Source organism: Balaenoptera physalus (genome assembly GCF_965194825.1).
Source record: "Balaenoptera physalus genome assembly, chromosome: X".
Classification (NCBI taxonomy): domain Eukaryota; kingdom Metazoa; phylum Chordata; class Mammalia; order Artiodactyla; family Balaenopteridae; genus Balaenoptera; species Balaenoptera physalus.
Genome location: NC_138903.1, coordinates 94,770,904 through 94,797,782, shown reverse-complemented (window position 1 = coordinate 94,797,782; position 26,879 = coordinate 94,770,904). Strand labels below are relative to the sequence as shown.

General features: G+C 39.6%; 1 protein-coding gene across 2 annotated transcripts in view; it reads left to right on the top strand.

Moving 5' to 3' along the window:
* Positions 1-3,847: 3,847 nt before the first annotated feature.
* MORC4 (MORC family CW-type zinc finger 4) overlaps positions 3,848-26,879 on the top strand; it is a 53,879-nt gene continuing 30,847 nt past the window's right edge. The window contains exons 1-10 of one of the 2 annotated variants that reach the window (XM_082447541.1): positions 3,848-4,249; positions 4,368-4,440; positions 10,472-10,604; positions 16,166-16,384; positions 17,135-17,281; positions 17,720-17,788; positions 19,540-19,672; positions 20,007-20,135; positions 22,852-22,971; positions 24,387-24,487. In XM_082447541.1, coding sequence (XP_082303667.1) covers positions 4,148-4,249; positions 4,368-4,440; positions 10,472-10,604; positions 16,166-16,384; positions 17,135-17,281; positions 17,720-17,788; positions 19,540-19,672; positions 20,007-20,135; positions 22,852-22,971; positions 24,387-24,487 — 1,226 coding nt within the window. In that variant the 5' untranslated portion in view covers positions 3,848-4,147. The remainder of the gene's footprint in view (positions 4,250-4,367; positions 4,441-10,471; positions 10,605-16,165; positions 16,385-17,134; positions 17,282-17,719; positions 17,789-19,539; positions 19,673-20,006; positions 20,136-22,851; positions 22,972-24,386; positions 24,488-26,879) is intronic. The other variant, XM_082447542.1, reaches the window with a different exon arrangement.

Here is a 26,879-nt window from a genome sequence, read left to right as displayed (position 1 = left end):
GGTATTAAAACCTATTTTCCAGGGGAGTGTTCCTACATTGATAAACTCTCCTTTTCCAACTTTATAGTCTAGCTCCCTTGTTCAAGCCATCTTAGAATCCAATTTTATGTGCACTCTTCTAGCTCCTGCCGATCTATGCCGGCTAGGCCATGCAGCTCCTTGGGGCACAGTTACTTTCCTCCCTTATCAAGCCTAGCATGTTCATGCTGTGCCTTAACCCTTGTTATAGGCCTAGTGGCCGGGAGGGGAAGTGAAGGTACATTTTGTCTTGTGGAGGAGAAGCTCTGCATCATCTCCAAGTAAGGGGTGGGGAGACTATTAGTAGGGAAGTCAGGCCAATTCTACAGGCTCAGAGGGTTCAGGGAAATCTGGGGATTCAAGATTTTGGTGGCATCCATCTAGATATCCCCAAACTGTATGTCAGGGTCCTATTCTTTCCCAGGAAGCATCCTGATTTTGGCACAGCAAACCTGTCTCCATTGGGAATTTAATCTTCTTTGGAGCTCGGTAACCACCAAATTCTATTGGTCTTATAGCTACCCTTTCACCCTGTTTCTCAAATACTTGATATATCATACCAGATCATATGTTCCCCTTCTACCAGTATACCATCCAAATTCACCACCCGGTGAAAGTCTTAACAATAATAGGACTGCCACCTTGTGGCAGGGGGCTCTCTGTGATCCACCTACCCCTCTGTGATGTGGTCCTCCTTGCCAACTGGGCAGTGAGTGATCTAGCTCCCAAATCCCATCTAAGTGCTGACTTTCCCGGATAACAATCAGTTTCGTGTCGTAATTTGAGTTCCCCAGGAAGCCAACTCTATGACAGAATGTAGCATGCAAGATGCTTATTAAGAGATGTCTTTCGGAATAACACCTGTGGAAGGAGCAGTCCTGGGCAGAGGGGAAAGTTGAGCTGCACTGTAGACCTAACAGCAGCCTCTGCCAACCCCACAGAGAGATCTGGAGTTACAATGACCCTTCCGAATTATCCCAAGTTGAGCTGAGATGGTCAAGCCTCTATAGCCTTTCTTTGGTCAGTCACTGTGCGCTGCCCCAGAAAACTTTGTGACCTTGAGTTGAGGCAACTCTCTGTACCTGAGACAATCCCTGAAGGGGCTAACAGAGGCAGCTTTCCAAAAGTGCTCTCTGCACCTCGGGCCAAAAGTCCTTTATTGGGCTTCCCTGGTGGCACAGTGGTTAAGAGTCTGCCTGCCAGTGCGGGGGACACGGGTTCAAGCCCTGGTCTGGGAAGATCCCACATGCCGCGGAGCAACTAAGCCTGTGAGCCACAACTACTGAGCCTGCGCGTCTGGAGCCTGTGCTCCGCGACGGGAGAGGCCGCGACAGTGAGAGGCCCGTGCACCGCTATGAAGAGTGGCCCCCACTCGCCGCAACTGGAGAAAGCCCTCGCACAGAAACGAAGACCCAACATAGCCAAAAATAAATAATAAATAAATAAATTTTTTTAAAAAAAGTCCTTTATTGAAATGGGAGATGGGCTGGCACATCACAGTATCCAACACAGGCACCAACTCTTTAAGAATTCTCAATTAAAAGTAAAGAATTAAGCATTTATCCTGTCCTTCCTATGTGAATTGTATTTCAGAGTAACCAAATAGCCCTGGTTGATGAGGAGAAATTCTGTACAGAGGGATCCAGTTAATAAATTACAAGAAATGATGAGATTAGTTTGTCATTGTTTTGCAGCCCTAATAAAATATTTTTTTCAGGCAATGAACATCAACTGATGAAACTACAAAGTAAAAGATCGATGGGAAACTTTATAATGGAACGTTCAAGCTGCCTGTGCTTGAACCCACTGATCAATCTGAACACCACTGACTGTTAGACAGTCTGTACTTTCTGATGTGTTGCAATAGGAAGTACACAGCACCATCTCTGAGCATTCCTGTTTTAAAAAACTTTGTAGTGGAATCTACTGAAGCCTTTAGAGCCAACTTCTGGTTTATAGTTATGTCAACTTTATTCCTCTAATGAGAGGAGCAACCTAAGTAACAACAAAAATAAGTAAACAGACAAATGAGAATGTAGGACATTCAACAGTACAAGGGACTTGGTTTCTTCAACAGCTCAATAGAATGAAGGAAGAAAAAGAGGGAAGACTGTTTTAGATTAAAGTAGATTTAAGACACATAACCAAGTACAATGTGTGCCTCTTGTTTGGATCTAGATTTAAACAAACCAAATGTAAAAAGACATTTTTTGAGATAATTGAGGAAATCAGACTATGGCTGGGTATTAGAGAACATCAAAGAACTGTTATGAATTTTGTTTAGTGCAAAAGTGGCATTGTGGCTGTATATCTTAGAAATGTCCATATTTTTAGAGGACAATGAAGTATATAGGGGAAAATGACATGCTGTTTGAAATTTGCTCTAAAATACAGAAATAAAAAAATAAAAGAATATATAAAGCAGATATAGAAAAGCCCTGATAATTTTTTTAAATTTTTTTATTGAAATATAGTTGATTTACAATGTTGTGTTAGTTTCAGGTGTACAGTAAAGTGATTCAGTTTTTGAATCTGAGTAATAAGTACCTGGGAATTCATTTTGTCATTCTTTGTACTTTTGTGTATTTAAAAAATTTTTTAAGACGCCAAAAAAAAAAAAAAAGACAAATTCAAAGGACCCAATGGGGGAAATAATGCTCAAAGGATATAAATATACAATAAACATTTGAGAAGATATTCAACTACACTGAAAGGGAAATGCAAATTAGAACAATAAGGAGATAGTATTTTTTATTCAAAAGATTGACAGAAAGTTAAAAGATCAAAGCCATGTAGTGCTATGAACGGGTAAAATCGCTAACTGCTTCTGGGAGGGCAAGCCTCCATCTTACAGTATTCGTTAAGAGTAAATCACACACATGCTATTAGACACAACAATATTCTGTAGAAATAATTGCACCAGAAATTCATGATCTGTACATGAGGATGTCTGAGGCAGCACTTTTTCCATTGGCCAAAAATAAATAAATGGAAAACAACATGAAATATCACAGAGGAATGGTCAAATAATGGTACCAGGGAACGTTATATTTTTTAAAAAAAATAAAAATCTCTTCTCTGTAATCAAAGTGTGTGTTTAATAGTACAAAAACTAGAAAATACAAACAAGGGAAAAAATTCATAATTCCAGACCTGGAGATATCATCTTGAAATATATCATTTCAGGTGTTTCTCATTGTAGTGTGCGTGTGTGTGTGTGTGTGTGTGTGTGTGTGTATGCATATGTATGTATAAATGTACTTGTTTTTCCAATAAAAAAAGGTATCACGTTACACAATATGTGGTGACCTCCTGTTTCCTTAATTCCCTCATGAATATTTTCCACATGAATAAATTTTCATCCACAAATACGGCCTTTAAGAACTGCATAGTATTCCATTTTATGGATACTGCATAACCTAACCCATTCCCTACTTTGGGGTATTTAAGTGCATTCCAATTTCTCCTTTTATAAACAGCCTCCCTGCGCGCTTGCAAAGCTTTGAAGTTGATTTGCCAATTGCCTTCTGGAAAGTTCTGGCTGTTTCTGGAGGCATTTGAGGCAAAATAGTCCGAATGCTTTCCCATCACGCGAGCCTGCTATCTCCCCAGATAGCAAAACTATAGTCTTTAGAACTTGTAAGACTTGTCTTATCCTGCCCGTTAGTCATACCGCCTAACTGGGACTCTGTTCCAGAAATCCCTACACCCTCTCCCTCCCCTCGCCTCATTCCCGCCCCTCCCCACGCGTCCGCCCCCTCCCCCCGCGCTTTCCCGCTCGGCGGCCTGGCCTATGGCAAACGCCAAGAATTAATTAGGGGCGGGGATCAAGGAGCGGCTGTCAGGAGGTCGCCATATTTCTGTACGGCCCCGCGGCCGGCCCGGCAGTCGGCGGGTCGGGAGAGGTGCTGACAGGGCGGGGCCACCGCGCGGCGCTGCCGGCCTCACCCCTCCCGCCCCGGACAGGTGGCTGGAGCGCGCCCCGCCTCCGCCAGCTGCGGGTGGGAGCGAGCGAGGGCCAGTCCCGGACGGCCGCCGCCAGCTGCGAGCGGGAGCGAGCGAGGGCCAGTCCGGGACGGCCGGGCGAGGAGTCCGGCGGCGGCAAACGAGTATCGTGGCGGCCAAAAAAATGCTCCTGTACCGAGGGGCCCCCGCGGGCCCTGGCGCGCCGGGCAGCGCGCTGGCCCGGCCGGGCGGCGGCCCGCAGGCCTTTGGGATCCGCCTGAGCACTGTAGGTCGGGGGCCCGAGGGGGCGGACGCGCGCGCGGGTCCCGGGGCTGCGGGGGTCGCGCGGGGAGGGCCCGGCGGGCCGAGGCCTCACGCGGGACGGGACCTTCTCTCGCCCCCAGATGAGCCCCCGCTACCTACAGAGCAACTCCAGCAGCCACACGCGACCCTTCAGTGCCATCGCGGAGCTGCTAGGTGAGTGGCGAGGGCGGGCCTGGCCGCGATCGCCCGAGGCAGCGGTGCCAACGTGGTGCCGCGGACGCGAGAGGAATGTGCGGAGCCGCGCGGGGCGGGCCGGGGCTGGGGTGGGGGCGTCGGGACCGGCCCCGGCTCCGCAGGCGGAGGAGGGGGTCGGCTCTGTCGCCAGGGACGAGGTTCCGCGGATTAAGCTGAAGAAACAAGGTGTGTCCTAAGAGTTAGGACTCCCGTGTGGTTTTTCTCTCTGGCTCGTGATGTTCCGGGCACTTTAGGATAGCTTAGTTAATAATCAAAAGGAGATGCATAAAAATATCGGGCCCTGAGGCAGCTGGGCTCCACGGGGGCCGGCGACAGACGGAGGACGCCAAGCTAGCAAAGGGGCATGAAGAAAGGTCTGGAAGACGGAGTTATTTAACTTTTGGGACCAGAGAGTCTGGGAATGATGGGACATCTCTTAAGAGATGACACGAGTGCATTTGGCTCCCTGCGACTGCAGAGGGCTGGGTCCGCGGTCCACGAGCGCCCTCACACCGCTGGAATGAATACTGAGCACTTAACCTCTCGCTCCACCGATGTTTGCTTTTAAAGCGTTTTCAGTTGATCCCTTGAAGCCAAGTACACCAGCTTTTGCAGCAGTGTGCTAAATACTGTGTGGAAAGCAAAGAAGAAACACATTCCTGGACAAAATGCAGCACATTGCAAATGTTTCAAAAGCTGAAATTAGGGAGAGATGTTTATGGGGCAAGGTAGCACAGAACAAAATCTTGAAAATGGTTTCAAAGCTCCCCAGATGAGCCCCAGTTACAACCTAAGCAATCGCTGTGGCCATGCAGTGTGGATTGCCTTGGGCGAGAAGTCAGTGGGCAGCAGGAGGAGATGGTCAGGAGAGTTATTTGGAAGGGTGATGGGGAGCTTTGATGATTAGTTTGACCATAACACAGAATGCTCACAATATGTATGTTCATTAGAAGGTGAAGGGGGAAAAGTGACATGGGCACGTTTTGAATCCTAGAGAACAGGGACTATATTTTTAAGGTTTTGCACCATGCCTTGAGGGAAACTCCCAGTGGAATGAGATCTAAGTGCATGTAACTTACAAAAAAGAAAAAAAGAGAGAGGAAAAAGTAACAATTTGCTTAGTGGGAAATGAGAGACAGAAATGTGTTGTTCCCTCTCAGTGGCACTGTGCAAAACCATATGCACCTACGCTGTACTGTGTACTGAACTTTATGGGTGATTTAAAAAGTGTTCCATTTGTAATTTTGAATATATATGATTTTTGCCTTAAGTATTAACCTAATTCTAGCCCAAGCTGACCCGTATAAGTGCAAGTATACATGTGTATTATATACCAATACATACACACACATCCCTGCACACATACATACAAACACACAGGTTTTAAAACCAAATCACAACTATTTGTGGTCATATTAATAATAGGGAAAAGGGAGAACAAAGTGTTAATAGGTAATCCGAAGCTTTCATTTCAGGTTTTCCTTCATAGTTTTCTCCTCCACTTATGCATTAATTTTCTAGTGAACTGTTCATTCGATAAATATTTATTGAGCACTCACTGTGGGCAAGGCCACTGTGGTGGGTACAAAAATGAATACAACATAGGTTCATCTTCTAGTAGGGGAGACAAAACATGTACAGAAGGTTTATTCTTTGTATAACTGCAAGATAGAAAGTGATATATCAGCAAAGATAGACACATTGGGTGCTGTGGGAGTTCAGAGGAAGGAGGGATGACTTCCAGCTTACCAGGAAGAGGAGGTTTAGGAAAGGCTTTGGAGAAGAGGTGACATTTGAGCTGAGATTTGAAGGATTGGGACATGTGGATATGGGTGTGGGGAGGGGAGGGCATTCCAGGCAAAAGGAACAACTGCATGAACAAAGGCATGAAGAATACTGAGTAGTTGAGTTTAATTGGAGCATGGAGTTCATGAATAGTCAAAGCTACAGGTCCTTAGAGAGTTTACATAGAGCTTTCATAAATACATTTTTAACTATACCTTTTGGGGTAGACGGCATCATCATCATTATTATTATTATCATCCTGCAGATAAGAATACAGAGGCTCAGAGAATTTAATTGACTTTTCCAAGATTATGTGTTTAGTAAGTGGCAGACCCAGGACTCAAACACAGATTTTTTTACTCCAAGTACCAAGCAGGGAATGAAGTTAGGAAGGTGGGCTGGGACCAAAATGTGACTGTGAGGCTTGGGTATTTGAGCTTTTAATCTGAAGTTTTCTGAGCAAGGGAATGTCATGATCAGAGCTGTGCTTCAGGAAAGTTAATCTTGCAACATTGTATAAGATGAACTGGAGAAAAGAGAGATGTGGCTTTGAAAGACGAGGTAGGAGGTTATCAAAATAATCCGGATGAGAGACAATAAACTCTGTAAACTAAGAAAGTGTCGATGGGAATAGTAATATTCAATAGCAAGGTGTAAGAGAGCCTAAGGATGTATAGGGTAAGAGAGAGGGAGGACAAAAAATGACTTTGAAATTTCAAACTTGTGGTCATTTGAATGCTGACACTGTGTGTGTGTGTGTTTGTGTGTGTGTATGTGAGAGAGAGAGAAAGAGAGAGAGAGAGAGAAAACAGAGGAAGAAGAATAGCCTTGTATCAGAAGATGATGACCTTAATTTTAGACAAGCACAGTTTTAGATACTTGCAGGATGTCTGCAGGGCTGCAGCTTGGCCCTGACAACCTTGCAAGATCCTCATAGGCCATTCCCCTGGAACAGGAGGGCATGGGAGGAAGCACTGCGTCAAAGCCATCTCCCACTCGCCATCCTGTCTCTCCAAGGATTCTGTCATGGGACACTTTCTCATTGCTTTCCGGGTTATGATGAGCTATGAAGCTTCAGTTACAATGCTCTTTTAGAAGATCAGGGGTCAGATGGTTAGGGGATAAGATAGAGTCCCTGGGGTCTGGTTTCTCATGCTCTTGCCTAAGTGGTGGGTGAGGGACGTTAGAGATAGAGTCCTCCCACTGAGGGTAGCATGGACCAGGTTACGAGAGATAAGACTGCTGGGATCTGGTAGCACATGAGACTGTGTGGGCCAGGTTAGGGAATAAAGACGTCCCAGGATCTGGTAGTGTAGCTCTTGTTACCAAGTCCAAGCTCGCTCTGCTCGCCGCACAACAGGCCAGTGAATCAGGAGACAAGGTGTTGAGACAAGGAATATGACCTTATTCGGAAAGCCGGCAGAACAAGAGGATGGCGGACTAGGGTGTCAAAAGAACCATCTTATCAGGGTTTGGATGCCAGTATCTTTCATAGCGCAGAGAAGGGGAAGAGATGAGGAGGTAAAGTAAAAAGGCCATAGGTTTTGCAAATATCTCCTGGAATGGCCAGCCTCGGGCAAGGGATGTGTTCATTCTTTCTTGCAGCCATCCACAGGTGGACTGGGTCAGGGTGCTTCCCTGAACAAAGGCACTTTGGTTTAACATTCAGGCAGAGAGGCAGGCTTCCCTGAGGCAGGCCATTCTGTATAGACAGTATCCTTTTAGTGAACAAAAGCAGCGGAAAGCAAAGGTTAAAGTACAAGAAACAGATCCAACATGTAGTCAGATTTGGGTGTCCCTGTTACCCTCTCACCTAAGTGGTGGGCCAAGGGAGAGGAATAGGGGTTCTCTCACTGCCCTACCTGTTCACAGGCTAGATGGGCTGGGCCATGGGAGAAGATAGATTCCATAGGATTTGATAGCATATGCTACGTGTTGATAAATTTTTGGAAGGTTAAGCAGCAAGAGGTAAGATTGAAGCCAGCCACCAGATGGGTGCCATATTATTATAAGTTCATTTATTGAGGCCAATCTGTTATTATTATAATTTCATTTGTTGAGGCCAAGTGAAAGGCCACTTAAAACTGAAAGTAAGTGCAAAGCTGTGCTTGCTGCTGCTGGCCTGTCTGCTGATCTCTCTTTCCCTGCTGCTTCAGCTGACCCTGGCCTCTGGCATGCCACCCCCGTGCTCCACCCGCTTCCAGCCAAGGAGATAAAATGTCTAGCTGCTCCTGGCAGTTACCTTGTAACTCCTGAAATGCCTGTATTAAAACTCTTTTGGTATGTTTCTGTGAAAAAGTACCTAGTAAAGTTTGGGTGAAATTTACAGTAAAAAGGGAAAAAATAAAAGTGATTTTTTTGTGAGAGGCCTGCAAGCTGGTTCATTGAATGTACAGTTTTATAAATGCAGAATTGGAATTGATATGTATTATATGTTTGAATTGTGAATGTTCATAAAGTGTTAGAAGAAAATTCCTCTATGTCCAAAGTTTTCAAAGTAGAAATGATGTCCTGTTGGTTGACAAGTTAAAGGTATCAGTCCCAATGGCCTTGGCTTTCTTCCAGTAGGAGTGATTGATAGGTTCTAAAACAATTCAGGGCCTGCTTGCCAAGTAGTTTCTTGGAACAATGTAGGCAGCTTCACAATGCTGAATCCTTCTGTCAGTTAAAGAAAAAAACCTGCTGCCTCTTATTACAAAGTAAAACACTGTATTTCTGATAAAGCCACTATCACATGTGAGACTTAAAATTCCTGCCAAAAGTTGACCCACTTGATTTACCACGTGACACAAGGCTTGGCACCACCTAGTCCTTAAAGATTGACTATATCAGACCTTTTAACCCCCTTCTGGGACTATCGGTGATGCCTTTCTGCTGTTAAGACTTTTTGGGTTACAATCAGTGACAGCTTTATCAGTGACTCTGGCAACACCATTGTGGCCCTTGAAATTAATCTGTCTTGTTTTATTTGATGGACATTCCACACATTTAAGTGGTTGTAACTGATACTGTTAATCGTGTTATAAAAACTGATATTTTGAATATGTGCGATACTTCTCTTGCTTGTAAGGGATGTTCCCAGTAGAGAAATGCCATGATCTGAACGTTGATAGTGGGACGAGTATACAACCAGAACCCTACCTGGATCTCTCAGCCCAGCCACATGGTATCAGTAAATCAGTGTAGGATCCCAGGGAAAGGGAAACAGGTGGAAGGGAAGGTCTTTGTCTTGATTAAACAGCTAGTAAAGACAGGAGTGCTTAAGGAACCTATCCAAGAGATTGCACAAACTGCCCTCCCACTTGGGCCAGTGAGCCCTAATGAGACTTTTGTACCACATGTGTTAGTGACTGACAATTATGTAAACTGGCACCTGTGGCAAAAAGATGTGGCTATTAGACAATAGCACCCCCTGGGGTTGTAGACATGTCACATATGTTAGAATATGGCTATATTGGATGTCTTTGGAGTCTTAAATAATTAACCCATTGTGAAGACCTAACTCAGAAAGAATCGTGAAACTTTCTGTATATATATTTCCTACTTTAATTCTATGTTCTCCATTTAATGAGGGTTAAACAGCCTCACCTTCAAGACTATTACAGAGTGCCTAAGCAGAATCACTCCTCTAAGCATGCTTACTACAATCATTGGGATTTAGGCAGGGAGTTAGTGTTCTGGTTTTTAACCTGTAACTCTTTCAGTGCCTCTTAGGCTATAAACAAGGATGGTGATAATATCTGTGTTCTTCAATGGAGGAGGTGATGTAAAAAAAAAGTAAAAAATAAAATCTTCACAATAAACTCTAATGCGTGTGGTATGTATCTGTTTGTACCAAAGTTGCAGATTCAGCTCTTCTCCATAATCACCCTTTACTGTATACGTTTGTGAGCAGTAAAGTGGCTAAAAAGACAAGAAGTGATAAGACGAAAATGGAGCAAAATGCTTGATATATGGAGGAGTTATTTTTCCCACAGTCTCTGAAGTTTGAAGAGAGAAAGCAGATTGCACATCAGTCATCATATGAAATCTAGAAATCAGCTTCATAAACCCATCTGCCATCATACCTATTTTTCCCTATACTATTAATGCTCCCTGCTCCCTTCTGGGACATTCACGTGAAGGGAATAAAGGACAGTTTCTATGCCTTAGGGGCACTGAACTAGAGATTTTAATAGAATATTAGAAAAAGAGATCTAATATCACAGATTTCTACCTTTTGCAGATAATGCTGTAGATCCAGATGTATCTGCCAGGACGGTCTTTATAGATGTTGAGGAGGTCAAGAATAAATCTTGTTTGACCTTTACTGATGATGGATGTGGGATGACACCTCATAAACTACACCGAATGCTCAGGTAAAGATGTCTTCATTCTTTTTCTCTTGTCTTGGGTTCATGAACTCTATTTAAGGCTTAATAATTTTCCTTTCCCTTTAGTCATTCAACAAGTATTTATTGAGCAGCTGTTATGTGCCAGGACACAGATTATGAAATAGTCACTCTTCTTGCCCTCACAGAACTCAGAGTCTAGCTGGCAATTCAGACAGTCAAGCAATAATCATAACAAAAAATGATAGGTATAATGATAGAAAAGTATAGGATGCAATGAGATAACTCATCAGGGGAGCCCAATCTGATCCAGGAGGTCAGGCAAAGCCTCTTAGATGAAGTGATATTTAAGCTGAGATCTAAGGGGTGAGTAGTAGAATTCAATGAGGTAAAGAAGCAGGGGGCAAGGGATGAGAGTCCAGGCAAAAAGAACAGCATGGGTAAAAACCTGGAGGTCTTCACTGGTCTGAGACCTTCGCAAACTTATATTAACTTAAATTCACTCTTAGGTCAGGAGTATTGGCGTTGGAACAATTTATGGATTGAACCATGAACGTGCCTGGGTATAATCAAGCCCCACGAAAGATAAATAGAGGACATCATACACATAATCTTTGAAAGTTTTGCAGTAGAATTACAAGGTTAGGAAATTCTCTTTTCTAACTGCTGAAGCTGGTGATAACAGATTTCTCTTGCCACTGTTAGTTCATTTAATTACTTTAAAAGGTTTGTAGTTAAGAATGTAAGTTTGTACTTTATCATCTTCACATATCACTCAGTAAAAGATGAGTGTTTCCTCAACTCCTTCCTTCTCTCTTCCTTTTTTTTAGCAGATGAGGTTGATTACTCTCCATGAGGCTTCCTGAACTAGCGTGTGAAGCATGAGTACCAGTGGAGGGGTTCTGTGGAGGAGGGAAAGGGCTCCGAACTATAAAAACGGAAAAAATTCATTTGGTTGTAGTTCTCTTTGAAGGTATTCTAATTCTATAACCCTGTTTGTAGGGAAATCCCTTTGATCCATCAAAGAAAAGAAGTGAAATTTGGACATAACCAATTATAAATTTGGTTATGTTTTACCACTCAGCAATCTGTGTACCTTATGTCTCAGATTCTTATAATTAGAAGAATATCTGAGGAAAGCTTCTAGAAGTGAGATAAGAATGTTGCCAGTATGTTGATGAAGGTATGGAGTTGGCCCTATTTTTAAACTTATAGCCTCACTTTTATCTCCTAAAATTAATATTTTATATAAAGAAAAAGAGGATTTTAGATGGGATGGAACCAAAATATTTATGTGTCTAATTCTGTATGTACTAGGTTTTTTTCTAAAATCACTTATCCTCTTATTGGTTCCTTCCCCCCACACCTTATCCCGGTGACATGGGTGTCAAATAGTGGGCCCGACAAATCTTACTACCTTCTATTTTGTCTGTGGAACTACATCTGTGAGACTTGGTGCTTACAATTACAAGGCAGGAGGAAGGAGGAGGATGGTTTCGAAATAATTGCAGCAACTTTTGTTCCAGATTCTTTCAACAAATTTTTACTGAGCACTTTTCTGAGAGTCACTGGAGATAAAGTGGTGAACCAGGCAGGCATGATCCTTATTGCCAAGGGGCTGGCAGTTTAATGAGAAAGATATAAAATAATTGACTAGTAATACAACTACATAGGTTATTCCACTAGTGGTAAGTGCTATGAAGGAAGAGTATAGTTTCTATGAGGGTATATAGCGGAGGGATCTAATCTAGTCTGTGGAATCAAAAAAGGCTACCATGCAGCTCGGTGCTTTGTGACCACCTAGAGGGGTGGGAGGGAGACGCAAGAGGGAGAAGATATGGGGATATAGGTATATGTATAGCTGATCCACTTCATTATAAAGCAGAAACTAACACACCACTGTAAAGCAATTATACTCCAATAAAGATGTTTAAAAAAAAAAAAGGCTATCATGAAGAAATGACATTTGAGTTCAGATATGAAGGATGTTTTGTTCCCAAAAATCAGGCAGGAACTACAGTAGCCATAGGATTTTTTGACATTATCATGCCAAATACGTTTCCCACTAATTTAAGCTGGGCAGTTGTTCCTCATACTTGAAAATTAATTTCAGAGAATTTTTAAAAATTTTGTTGAAGTATAGTTGATTTATAATGTGTTAATTTCTGCTGTACAGCAGAGTGACTCAGTTATACATATATATATATATTCTTTTTCATATTCTTTTCTATGATGGTTTATCACAGGATATTGAATATAGTTCCCTGTGCTATACAGTAGGACCTTGTTGTCCATCCATTGTATATATAATAGTTTGCATCTGCTAATCCCAAACTCCCAATACTTCCCTACCCCTCTCCCCCTTGGCAGCCACAAGTCTGTTCAATTTTAGAGAATTTTTTAAATGAGTCCTGGATTATGTATAGTTATATGTATTGGATTTTATTTCTGATCATATCTTAAAATAAACTTGAATCTGTTAGAAGGTCCCATTTATTTAAAAGAGATTATTTAGTCCAATTCTAACTTCCAGCCAGGGATTCCACTTACCACAATTTGTTTTAAAATAGTTGAACTTTAGAGGTAACTTTGAAAATTATTATTAAGTATATTAATTTTTCTGTTTGTGGTTTGGAGGCATATTATTTTTGTATTTGGAAAAAATAAGAGGTAACTATGCAAAATTATTAAGCCTACAGAAATTCTCTTTGACCTGTAACATTTGTTATAATCTTATTCACATTTTCTGACTTCTATGCTACTCTTATATTTTCCAGCTAATAAAATAGTTATGTAACTGAAACAACAGTTTCTCCCATAAATGCAGAATCCCATGAAAATCAAGTTAAAAAGAAAAACCCTATCATTAAATTCCTTTAAGGTCCACAGTTAATTCTCTTTCACTTATGGGGATAGTGTGTGAACCAACTAGTCTATATATTCTGCTGCCTTTTTCAGCAAGTTGGAAAACCTCTCTTAAAGGTCAAGGATTAAAAGCAGCCACAGACCCATGGATTGAAGGTATTTGCTACCTCTGATCAGAAGTGCATTTCCTAGTAGGTCTGTTCTTCTAAAACAACAGCCAGAGAATAACAGTGTGCTTAGCATTCTTTCATTATTTTATATGACATATTACATCACCAGTATATTTATAGGGAACAGCAGTACCTGCCCTTGTATGTCCATGAATTTGCTAAGGTTTTTTTTTCATTGATCAGAGTCCCAATTTAAATTTACCCCTCTAGATTCTAGAATCTTGACATTTTAAGGAACTCGGGAGCAAGCTGCTATTTTCCTGGATTCCACTCAAAGAGCCCGCTTGGTGTGTAAACACCGTTGTCTATTACACGAGAGGATAGAATAGGACTTACTTAATGAAGAGAAACCACCTGTCTAACCAAACTATATAAGATACATTCCTACAGTTCTGTTATTTATTGTGAAGGCTTTTATATTAGGTAGTTATTTGATTGGTATCTGGCATCTATTCTGCGATTTTCAGTTAAATAGAATACCTAATATGGGAATGCAAGTGGAATAAAAAAGAACACACGGGAAGAGTTAAGGATAACATAACAACACCAACATACTAAGCTTCCAGCTCCTCTCATCTCATTATTCTCATCCTTTTCCATTTCTGGTTCTGGCCCTGCCCCACTACTTATCTTCTCAACCTTATATGGTCATTTAGTCTCCCCAAACCATAACACAATGAAAGTTTATAGTTACAAAGGAAAAAAGAGACGCTAGATGGCAGAATAGGCAGGAAAGGTAAGGAAATTAAGGGAGTAATATAGTCTCCCTGTTTTAACCACTTTCCCTTGAGCACCTAATTGAAGCTTTGGTGGCATTAGAGTAGGTTTAAGTCCAAATAACCTTATAGATCCATTTCACATGGTAGGTAACATTACTGTTTATGAAGAGCCCTGAGTTTTAGATATGACATTAGATCTCAAGTAGAGGTAGAGGATAGCACATGACAATTCTCAGAATGACTTCTAGAGTTAGTTTAAAATTAAAGTTTGAATACTACTTTATAAGTTATAATATATTTTACATACAGTGTATCATTTAACCCTCCTAACGACCCTATCGTTTTTAGGTAATTCTTCCACAGGAGGAAAAAGAATGCCTGAATCTTACCAACTTCTTTAAGTTTACTTCCTGGAATGCTAAGACCCATATAGGCTGCAGAAGCTCAATGCTCTGTTGGTATTTTCAAAGGAACTACTCTACTGTCCTAGAAATTACCTTTTTATGTGGTTGGGTTTATTTGTTGGATACACAAAGCTCCTATAAAGTGTCTACTCTAGAGGGACACAATGGTATTATCGTTTAACACTTTGAAATAGAAAATTAAAAGGTGGTCCCCCTTCCTCAGGAAGTGAACACAAACCCTGGCCTCCAGGAAGTAGAAATCAGGCACCTCAACCCAATTAAAAGAATAAGAGCCAAGGCCAAGCTGCTCAGCCATGGCAGGTAGAACATCTATTTTATTGATGTTGGAGAAGCATCTAATCTGTAATATACGAAATCCTTCCTTAGACTGTAAACCATGAGTGCAAGAACCATGTCTCTTTTACTAACAGTTGTGTCTCCAGTGCTTAGCATGATGCACAGCACATAGTAGGTACTCAGTAAATATTTATTGAATGAATGGTAGTGTACAACATTGTAAACTTAGTCCATCTAGAGAGAACTAATCCTTAAAAAATTAGTTTCATTTGTAATGAGAGAAGATACATGAAGATAATAATCATTTTCTAGATTTCATATCTTTAATTTTTTTTTTGGTTCGGTCATTTTGTTGTGTGTTTGAATGGAAAATATAAGAAAGGGAAAGGATCTGGCTCCCAGATTAAGCTGATCATAAGGGGCTACAGAGATTGTTGAGGTGGCTCGGTGAAAGGCCCTTAATAAAACAAGGGAGACTTTATACTGCAGCTGTTTGCTGATATTCAGAGGCAGAACTACCTATTTTTATCCCTTGGCCACATTCCAATGAACTGTCCCAGCAGATGGAGCAGAGGGTAAGAACTGGAAGTGTTATCCTTCGAGTGAATAGTTGAAATTGTCAAGATATATAACCTCTGACTTTCAGATTTCTAGAGAGTGATATGACCAGGTTAGGGATGCCTAGCCTAGTACCTCTGACTAGTGCTAGTGCCAGTTATCTGGTACTCTTGTTACCCTCTCTAGGGTATACTCTGAGATAACCACCCTTTTCATCTCCCCCTAACTTTACTATTAGCAATCACGGCTATTTTATCTCGACAAGAAAGGCAGCTGCCCCATGGCCTCCTCTAGCTCTCTCTGTGAGTGAAAAGAGGCCGCCTTTACATTTATAAAGTGTGACTCGAATGTAGCGGCAGCGTTTATGTACACGCAGACCACACAGGAAGATCAGTCCCATTACCCCGTAGTGATTTCCTATGTTTTTAACTTAATAATTTTGCCCAGAAATACCAAAAGGAAGAAAAAAGGAAGGACTTTGTATAAGTGTTCTTCATGTGAAAGCCAGACATTCTGCCTGCGTATCTTAGGATGCTTTTTACCTTTCTGATTTCTTTTTTCTTGTGTAATTACAGCTTTGGCTTTACAGATAAAGTAATAAAGAAGAGCCAGCGTCCCATCGGGGTCTTTGGTAATGGTTTCAAGTCAGGCTCCATGCGACTAGGAAAGGACGCTCTTGTCTTCACCAAGAATGGGGGTACTCTCACTGTTGGACTCCTATCACAGACCTATCTGGAATGTGTCCAGGCCCAAGCAGTTATTGTACCAATTGTTCCATTCAACCAGCAAAACAATATCCTTTCTGGAAATGGAAAACGTTAGTTAAAAATTAGTCTAATCTGACTATTCTGATAGAAACCTCTTTCTTCAGGTCGAATCCAGCTATCAAAAGTTTTCATATTTAAAGAGGCATTCAGGTGTCTTCAATTTAACTGGAATTCCACCCTATTAAGTATTTTTTAAGTAAATGGATCATTGACAGAATCTTAGAATTATATTGCAGTTTTCACTGTTAGGCGATTGGATCTGTATACTATCTCCCCACTCCCACCACTCCTGTGGTAAAGTTCCCTAGGGCCTTCTCTTTTTTTTTTCCCCTAAGGGTAGTTACATTTGCGTCACTCTCCTAGAAACATACTATTTATCAGCTTCTCTGACAGCTGAATAGCTCACTTTTCTATACCTGGACAAGCTATTATTTCTGTTAGACACCAGGTGTCTTTACGCAGGCAGTATAGCAATAAAGTTTGAACTCATTGCTTCCAAAGAGTAGAAAAATTCAGCCTTTGAACTATTTCTTAAGTATAGATAGGACTGTCTTAATTTACATTATATCTTTGAAGCTATATTCTGCAGGCGTAACTGATTTTGGTTTTTGTCTCTACAACCTTTCTGCATTTCCCCCCTTTCCTTTCTTCTGTAGCAGTAATGTCCATGCTTTATATGTCTATATTTTGTCTAAACGGGCAACCCAAAAGACATCTTCCTGACTGATAGCATCCTCTTAAGATATTAATTTTTCTTTGACTATACTTGGTTTTACAAAAAATGATTATTACTGAGGATTCCTTGCCCAGCCTAGAAGCCATCTTGAACTATTCAATTTTCAACAGTGAAAATGACCTGCTGTCCCAGTTTGATGCCATCCCAGGCAAAAAAGGCACTCGTGTTCTCATTTGGAACATCCGCAGGTATAGTATTCCAAGAGTGATAGATTCTAATAAGCAAAAGCAGTATGATGGAGCATATTTTAATAAATCGCTCTAGAGAAGCAGAGTAGATAAATTTTGATACATGTTTGTATATCATTGCACACCTATCCTTAACTTTCTTAGAACCACAGCTCTGTTTGAGACAGTGCTTCTTATTGGTAAAACGTGGAGCTTGATAAGGTGGAGACCTACATACATATCCTGAAGCTATTACCATCAAGACAGTTCAACATTATTCTAAGATCTTCAGAATCCATTATAAATATCTATTTTATATTCACGGACACTGTTTTGAGATAGGTCAATGATAGTTATTTTACCTATTTGACAGTGAAAATGAAGTAAGAGAAAGAAATTAGGGTAACAAAGTGCAACGCGATCTTTAAATAATAAGGACCTCTGTATTACTGTTTTCAGAGTAGCTGGATTAGAAGTGGAAAAATCTTCGAAGCAGATACATTTGAACTATAATGAAGCTGGCTTCAGGTCATGTATTTAGAGCTAATAAAATAACATAGAAATACTTTGGGATATGTCATTTGTTTAACTTTGTCATGTTAAATGGAACACAGTATCCACTGAAACCTAAAAATCTTTAATATGAAATAGAGGTGTTACTCTTATGTTTAATAGAACAGAGTATCAGATATATTCATTCTTCTTTTTTTCTCCATAGGTCAAGTATTTTGCCTCATTTCTTAGTTGGGTAAAACTTAGATAAAAACCATGCTGGTTTATATAGAAAGTACTTTCAATTAAAAAGAAAAAAAAGTAAGGTAATTTACATCTTCCTGTGTCCTCCTGCGAAAACCTCAAGTAATATAATTTATATTATAAAGGATCATTTTCATGAGCCATTTCCAGTGATTTAAACACAATAAGCAGACTTTTTCTTTGTATATTGTTTCTCAGTTATATGGTACTAGGTGTTATATAAATAAAGGGTTCTATGGTCCAATAACTTTGGAAAAAGCTGGCTTAAACAAAGCTTACCATGTTGCTTTATTGCAGGACTTCTCAGAGGCTTTAATATGCTAATGTTATTTCAAAATACATTGAAAACGTTTAAGAGAGCAATGTAGAATGCAGTGTTTCCCAATTTCAAAAAAAATGTATCTCCAGACCTCCTTTCCTTGGATGGTGAATGGCGAGCACCAGAGAGGACAGGGAACCTCCTCAGAGTGGGGTGGGGTAGCAAGAGTCAGGATTATCCTGCAAAATACAGGATATACCATTATAGTGACATGAGCTTTATACAGGATACGTATCATAGTGGCTCTGGTTCAGCCCTGAAGAAGGAGCTACATTTTCAACACAGCAGCTCTGAGCTTCTGAAACCTCCAGTATGAGGGAGGTATCCCTAGAGCTTGAGGTGGCTCTGGGAGCCAGGAATTGTTTCTCAATTTTATTTGATTATACAGGCTTTATTTATCTCTTTATTTCTTATTTAAGAGTATCTTGGGGGACTGCTGTTCCACAGAACAAATTTGGGGGACCATTGGTTCTGATACGTATTTTGTCTCTGTAACCCATCATTTGTTTTGCATTTTTTCCAGTAACAAAGATGGGTCTTGCCTTTTTTCCCTGGCAGTTGTTAGTGATGTAGCCCAGGGTCTTGGAATGGACCGTATTTAAGTGACCCAAAGGGATTATGAGAAGAAGAAATGGTCCTAAGGAAAACAATATGAGTACTATTATATTTAAATGATAATTCTAGAAGACTAACAAGTATATGCTGTTTCTGTCACAACCTTTTTTTTTCCTTCTAAGAAATAGAATTAGATCTGGGGAAATCTTAGTAGTCCTTATACTATTGCTAAAGTTAGAAAGAGTAGGTTTTGATCCATCTATCTATTCATTTGGGGGAAATGATGTTGAATGACCTACCCAACGATACCCAGAAAGTTGGGATCTGTTTTAAGATCCTGCCTCGAGGATAGCTGGCATCCATTTGATTTATCAGATCACAGACATTCCCACCTTCCTTGTTTTTCTTTCCTTCTGTGCTTGGTATCACACCTCTATGAAACTTAGTAGATTTGTTTAGGCTGGAAAGGCCCTTAAATATTGTGTGATCTTCAAAGCAAGTAATGTGTAGTTCCTTTGAATTGGTAGTCAGGGAAAGAAATAGGTATCTGAGTTTTGGCTCATGTTGTTTCTTTTCTCTTGGGTTCCTAGTGCATTTTTGTCCTTTGGAGCCAGTTTTTGTTAGATTGGTACTTGTCTCTTTTACCCAGAAATAAAGATGGAAAGTCTGAGTTGGACTTTGATACAGATCAGTATGATATCCTGGTATCAGACTTTGGCACAGAAGAAAAAGAGACTGGTGGCATTACCTCTGAGCTGCCAGAAACAGAGTATTCTTTACGGGTGAGTAAGAGTGGTTTTTCTTCAACGATGAGAGGTAAGATATCCTGTAACATGAAAATATTATAAAACAAGATCTCACTTTAGTTATATAAAGTTGACAACCTTTTGACCCTATGCTAGGATTCCTTTTCACTGTCTCCACTGAAACAATGTAGCTAATATAGTCAGCAGCACTTAGTGTGGTAGTTGATTTAGAATAACAAGGTATAGAAACTGAGTCAAATATTTGCCCAGATTAGATCTCAGTTGCTAGCAGAGTCAGTAGATGGTAGCAACAGGGATGTCAGTAGAATTGGCAATATTGTGTAATAACTTTCCCTTCACTGTTCCATAGGCATTTTGTGGCATTCTATATATGAAGCCACGAATGAAAATTTTTCTGCGTCAAAAGAAGGTGACTACCCAGATGATTGCCAAGAGCCTGGCCAATGTAGGATATGATATATATAAACCTACCTTCACAGTATCCTTACAACTACATGAAGCTGACCTCTTTGTTTCAGGATTAGATTTCCAAGTTGGCACAGAAAAACAGAAACCTTTCCTTTTCCACTTCAAAAATGCGTGTTATAGTACAAACCCTATTTTAGGTATCTAAGGAAGTATTTCTTGAATGCCAATCTGTGTGCCAATTTAATCAGAAATCAACTGGAAATTATTAAAATAATACAGCATCCTGAGACTTTAGAGATTCTGGTTCAGTAGATTCTGAAATCTCTTTTTTTAATAAGAAATATTTATTTATTTAAATGAATAGCCAGGTTTGAGAATCTCTGCTATAAGGAATGATTCACACTGTTTGGTTTGTACTGGAATTTTGTTATATATATACTACATTGATTGAAATAAGCAAAATGTTGACTAGAACTTGTTCATCTTTAGGACATACTATGATTTTTGCTGTAACAAGTCCAGACTTATGTTGATAAAAGTTAGGAGATTGGAAATTAAAAGTTGATTTTCTAGGGTGAGATAAATCTTCAACAGATTTGACATGGATTTCTTGGTACTTCTCATATTGGCAGCCACTCAGAGAAGTAATTACTCATTTTCACTTCTACCCTCCACCCTGCCCCATTGCCCTGGGAATGGATTTCAGACACTTGAGGAAATCTTAAGATGAGCTTTGGAAATTAGGCCCATCTTTGTTGATGGATTTTGGGGTCAAAAAAGTCTTTGAAAGGGTGAGGGTTCATAAGCAGTTATGAAGAATTGCTCTTGTAATTTATTTTCTAGTAATAAGCTCAGCTCTTGGCCCAAGAAACATGTTCACACTCTATTTGTTTTATCAAAGTCATTATCTAGCTTACTTTGTCTTTATTCCCCTGACCAAAAATTAGAAAATGCCGTTCCCTTTTTAAATAGCCATATGGTTGTTACTCATAAGCAGATTGATTTTCTCCTTTTGAAGAACACAACCCTTGTCTACTGTGAAAGTTTTTTTTAAAGCCCTAAACAAACCCAACTTAACAAAGCCAGAGCTAACATTGTTAGCATCTGTAGGTAAATTAGTTATAATATCACTGTATGTAGCTAGGATCTTAGTGCCATAGGTTTAACAGAGCCAGTCTAAAGAAGTGCCTTTCAACTACTGTTTCAGGATATACCACATTTCTACCTCCAGCTTCTTTCTTCTGTGGGTTTCTATCAGGGTACCTCCTATGGATGCATTCTGTACGTACCTGAGCTCTTCTCAACCTCCCTTCCCATTAAACTGGTTACCTTTCCCTATTAGAATTTGGGCTAAACAAATTCACTATAGGCATGAGTAAAATGAAACTTCTAATAAAATTTCCCCTAAAGTCACTGAGGGAAAAGATTACAGATGCTGACTTATTTATTCCTCAGTTCAGTTATCAAAGGCTTCTTCTCTCCTCTTGTCCTTTCTCCTTATCCTAATTTGGGGAATCTCCTACCCCAGTGTACTTCCACCCCATAATTTAGAATTTAAAAGTACACAACAGAAAGAATTTGACTATCTTTATCTTTAAAATGTTAATTTTATGGTGTAGAATTTTGGTTTTTTGTTTGGGGCAGTTTTGCCCTGTTTTGTTTTTTCATTGGAATAGGGTCTTATTTGAGATTTGATTTGAGCTTCTGGAGCCCAGAACATTATATGTTCTGAGCCAAGCATTACTGTTATGTACCCACTCGTATCATGTCTTCATATCATACCTGACCCACTTGTCACACGGATTTGATGCAAGTAGCTTGTTACTTAGAGGGGGTAATGGAGATCAGTTTTTGAAAAAGTAACAAAAATAAGTTTTCATTTAACTCATTTGGACATGAAGACTTCTTGGTATTTGTTTTAATGAAAATCTCAGTTTCTCTATCTCCTTTATCTTTCTCACTCTATTACCTTGGTTTTTAAATCAAATAGGAGTTGCTAAAAACTCATAAATTATTCATGTTTTATGTATAATACTTAGTTCTCTTTATTTCATTTATCCAAGCTTGTTAACTTCTTCCCATGAAATATATTACAACAGGACTATTTATTGTCCTTTACCTTTAAAAGTGGTTTTGTTCTTCATGGTTTTGCTTTCATTGTGTTTTGTATGATTAGCCGGACTTACCTTATTGCATGTAAGTGTGTGAATTTGTGTTGTACCATGTATCTTACCTAACAGCAAATTAAGCAATTAGCAAGGGTTAAGAAACGTTTTGTGATTTATGAATTTTTAGATCACTGATGGTATTTTGATATATTTTCTTATAGTCTTTTCTATGTATACATTTATAGTATATATTTTTAGATGATACTTGTTGTTCTGAACATTTCCTAATGTTCCCAAATACTTTTCAAAGACATAATTTTAAGAGCTGCATAACAGACCATGTGGATACACCAACATTTATTTAGTCATTCCCTTGTTGTCAGACATCTAAATTATTTATGTTTTTTTAGCCATTATAAATCACTGATAAATTTCTGTAACTCATAAACCTTTATGGTCTTCTCTGACTGTTTCTGTGGGATAAATTCCTGAAAGAGAATTACTTGTTCAAAGGTTAAGAATATTTTTAAAGCTATTGCTACCGATTTTTAAAATGCCTTCTAGAAAGGTTATACCGGTTTACATACAATGGTGTTTGATGTTTTTTGCTGTAATATAGTGCAAAATTTTGTGTGCTAAAGCTCCTGGTGTTTGTCTCCTTAATGATTTTCTTCTCAGAATAAGCAGGTGAAAATAACTTTTGGGTTCTCTTGCAAGAATAATAACCAGTTTGGAGTACTGATGTATCATAACAACCGCCTCATAAAGTCTTTTGAGAAGGTGGGATGCCAGGTGAAGGTGAGTAGTTAGTTTCTTTGTCATAGAAGGCTGAAAAGAGTAGGAAGAGGATTTAAATTTTGCAAAAGGGATAGACTAATGAATGGCTTTTTACTCATCTTGAGATAGTTGTTAAATCTGATCCTGGAATTCTGTGTTACCACTGAGCTGTCTTGTGTTCAAAAGCTCTTTCTACTTCTCATTCTTCATAGATGTCAATCAACCCAGGAGTTTTACTGAATGCATTTTCTAGGTAGCTGTTAATAAGAGGTAGAATTAGAGCACCAGCAACTCTGCCATGCGTATAAGTTTATTAATGTTTGAGGTAGCTCTTTCCATTTTCTTGGGGAGACAGTAAGGCATCGTGGAAGATGTATAAAATGTAGTGGTTTATGACCAGGTTTTGAGGCCTGGCTTTTCCACCTAAAAGCCATGTAATCTTGGCTACACTGTTTAATTTCTCTGAGGCTCAATTTCCTTACCTGTAAAATGGAAACAACGATAGTAATTTTACTTGCTCTGCCTATCTTACAATTTGCAGGGTTGAGAGATTTAAATGGGATAAATTATGCAAAAGTACTCTATAACTGAACTATACAAATATTACCATCATCTTAAAATTTTGATGACAACTTAAAGTAGTAATATCCGCAAGTATCCCATTCATTCCTGTTTTACAGATAAGATTGCTAGAGCACAAAGAATGATAAACTGCTTTATATTACACAGTAGGACAAAGTTACATATGACCCAGGAGAGCTAGTTTTCAACCTATATTGCTTTTCATTGTTATATCATCTTTATACAACTTGTTTGTTTGCCAGTCTAATTACACTCTGACTCAGTTCCTTCCATTAAAGTATACAAAAATGATTATAAATCCAAAAATCTCTTGTATCAACTTGTAATTAATAATACTGCAAGTCTGACTCTCTTTAGCAGTTGTTTGGTGGCATACATATATAAAAATGGTTTATTTTAATGGAGTGTGATTTATATAGCATCCTTAAATTTTTTTGAGATGGAGTTTGGTTTTAGTTCCCTAGAACAGAAGTATATAACCTTGATTTTTTTTTAGCATTGTCATTCTTTGTTCAAGTGAAATCTTATGGCAGTCCCATAATATAAAACAGATGAAAGTGGAGGTAGTGTGGGTGAAGTAGAGATGGCTATTAATCCCTGGAAAATCCTAGGAAATCTATGGATCACAGTTTGAAAATCTCTGCCCTGTAATTTGCCAGAGGTTCCAGAGGTTCCAGTTCATTGTAATACTTGCAGTCTATTGGAGTACATTCTCAGTGTTTCTCTAGATATTACTGGCCTCTCCTTGCCCGTGAACGTTATGTAACCTTTCTATTATTGTTTAGAATCAAAAGGAAGTGCCTCCAGGCAGTCAACAGTAATGTAAGTGTTGAAATTAATATTTTTCTTGTAAGCCAACTCATGGAGAAGGTGTGGGAGTAATTGGAGTCATTGAGTGCAATTTCTTAAAACCTGCCTACAACAAACAAGACTTTGAGTACACCAAGGAGTACCGGTGAGTCACTCCCAACCTGAGGTGTTTCTGATGGTTTGTTCAGATACGATTCTGTTCTCTGAAACCTCTAAAATCATCTCTAAAAACCAGCCAGATAAGTTAACTGAGAATCCTTTCAAATCTATTTTCCAAGATAAGAGATAAAAGGATTTGATTTTTAAATTAAAAGCTTACTGATACATGATGTATGGAGCCCAACTGAAATAAACCTTAACTTTAAAAATTAGGGAAAGAGCATAGGGGTTGTTTAGTAAAATACTTTGGTGAAACAAAGAGCCTTGGAATTGATCTTAATGAAAGGAGATGAGTGGATCTGAAGTTATTGAATATGTTGTGGGGAAAGCAGCAGTTTGAAGTTTGTTCCAAAAGATTTCCTTGAAGCCAATGAACAGATTGAGAGGAAAGTATTGGAGCAGCAGGAAAAACGTGTGTTTTCCTGGAAGCATCTAGATTTAATAGGTAAGACCAATAAAGAATCAGAAAGGAACTTGACATTGAGGCTGAACCAGCAAGGATATTTTTAGGAGACAAAGAAGGGAGTTGCTAAAGCCAGGATATAATAGTTTGTTTTAAAACTTGTGGGGAGGGATGGATCATACATCCCTTCGTTCATCGAGTATTGTGAGATATCTCCTCTGTGCCAGGTATTAGCGACATAAGAACGAAAGTTAAGAATCCTTGATGCCAGGCTTCCCTGGTGGCGCAGTGGTTGAAAGTCTGCCTGCCAGGGCAGGGGACACGGGCGAGCCCTGGTCTGGGAGGATCCCACATGCCGCGGAGCAACTAGGCCCGTGAGCCACTACTACTGAGCCTGCGCGTCTGGAGCCTGTGCTCCGCAACAAGAGAGGCCGCGATAGTGAGAGGCCCGCACACCGTGATGAAGAGTGGCCCCCGCTTGCCGCAACTAGAGAAAGCCCTCGCACAGAAACGAAGACCCAACACAGCCATAAATAAATAAATAAATAAATAAATAAATAAATAAATAAAAAAGAGTCCTTGATGCCTATGAACAAATGGGATGAGATATATGTAAATAAGAAACATAAATACCTATAGAATAATTGCTTTAATGGGGGATGTATGCCAAATGGGAAGAAGCTTTAAATATGCCTAAAGGAATTCACAGAGCAGAATATGTTTGAGCTTAAACTTCAAGGAAAAATTGGAGTTTGCTAGGTGGATGAAGAGGGGGAGGACATTCTAAGCACAGGGAAGTATTTGAAAGGGCCAAGGGTGTTCTGGGAGGATGGAGAAAGAAGGCATGAGGACATTTGGTGTCATTTTTCTAGAAATCTCAGTAGCAAATCTTTTCTTAGAGTAGGGGAAAAGTATTTCCCCAAATCTCTTTTGTTTTGTGTCCAAAACTGTAATAAAATTAGTTAAATGTTGTACCTTAATTTATATGAAACCATAAGACTTTTAGGTTTAGTATTTGACAGAGAACTATTTGGATGACAACCCCAGATTAATTTCAAGGTAACTGGTTCTTGGTCACTCGGGCTACTCAATGATTATAATAACTACCTGCCCTTAGTTTAAGTAAAATGGTCTTTTAAATATGAGTCTGGCACATAATGGAGATCTTTGACTAGGACTTGACTCACAAGAGTGAAAGTTTAGAAATGACATCAGTTTGACAAAAGTCTCAGAGCCAAGTCATTCTATTTGTCTTGAGTGAAAGGAATAGATAATTTCTGGTGATTAACCGAATAGTTAAGATGTGTGAAATCCAAATGTTAGATATTAAAAATTATGTAACATCCTCTTAAGCCATCTCTGCCGCCCCCCAATCTAGCTTTTAAATTTTAGAGGTATTAGACGCTTGGTTTGTGATGTTTCGTTTCAGTATGATGGGTTTGAGGTGATGGCAGGGGAAACCAAATGGAGGTATTCTATAGAGAGTAGGTTTATTCAGCTAAACATATGGGACTTCTGGCTTAAGTAGCTTGATATCTGCCACACATTTTATTAAAAACAGAAAACTAGTATACTATCCTGCATGCAGAGTCTTCTGAGGGTAATAAATTTGCATAACTCATCCCAATTCTGGCATCATTTCCCTTTTTACTCATTTTATGTTAAATGAAAAAAAGTCTTTAGTTAAAATATAAGGGAGTTTGAGAGGGCGATTAGAGAAGGTTGTCTGCTATCACAAACTCATCCTAAGAGTATTTATTATACATTTCAAAACCGCTATAAGAGATACCAGCCATCATACTGCTGGAATGTCTACAAATAAATCATTTGTAATATCACTTTTAATAGTTGTAGATATCACATTTCAGCTACAACTATCAGGGCTCAAACTTACAACATTTTTAGAGTGAATTTCAGCTAAAGAAATGCAGTCAACGCATACTAAGTGAACACACCTCACTGGTACGTGGCACAG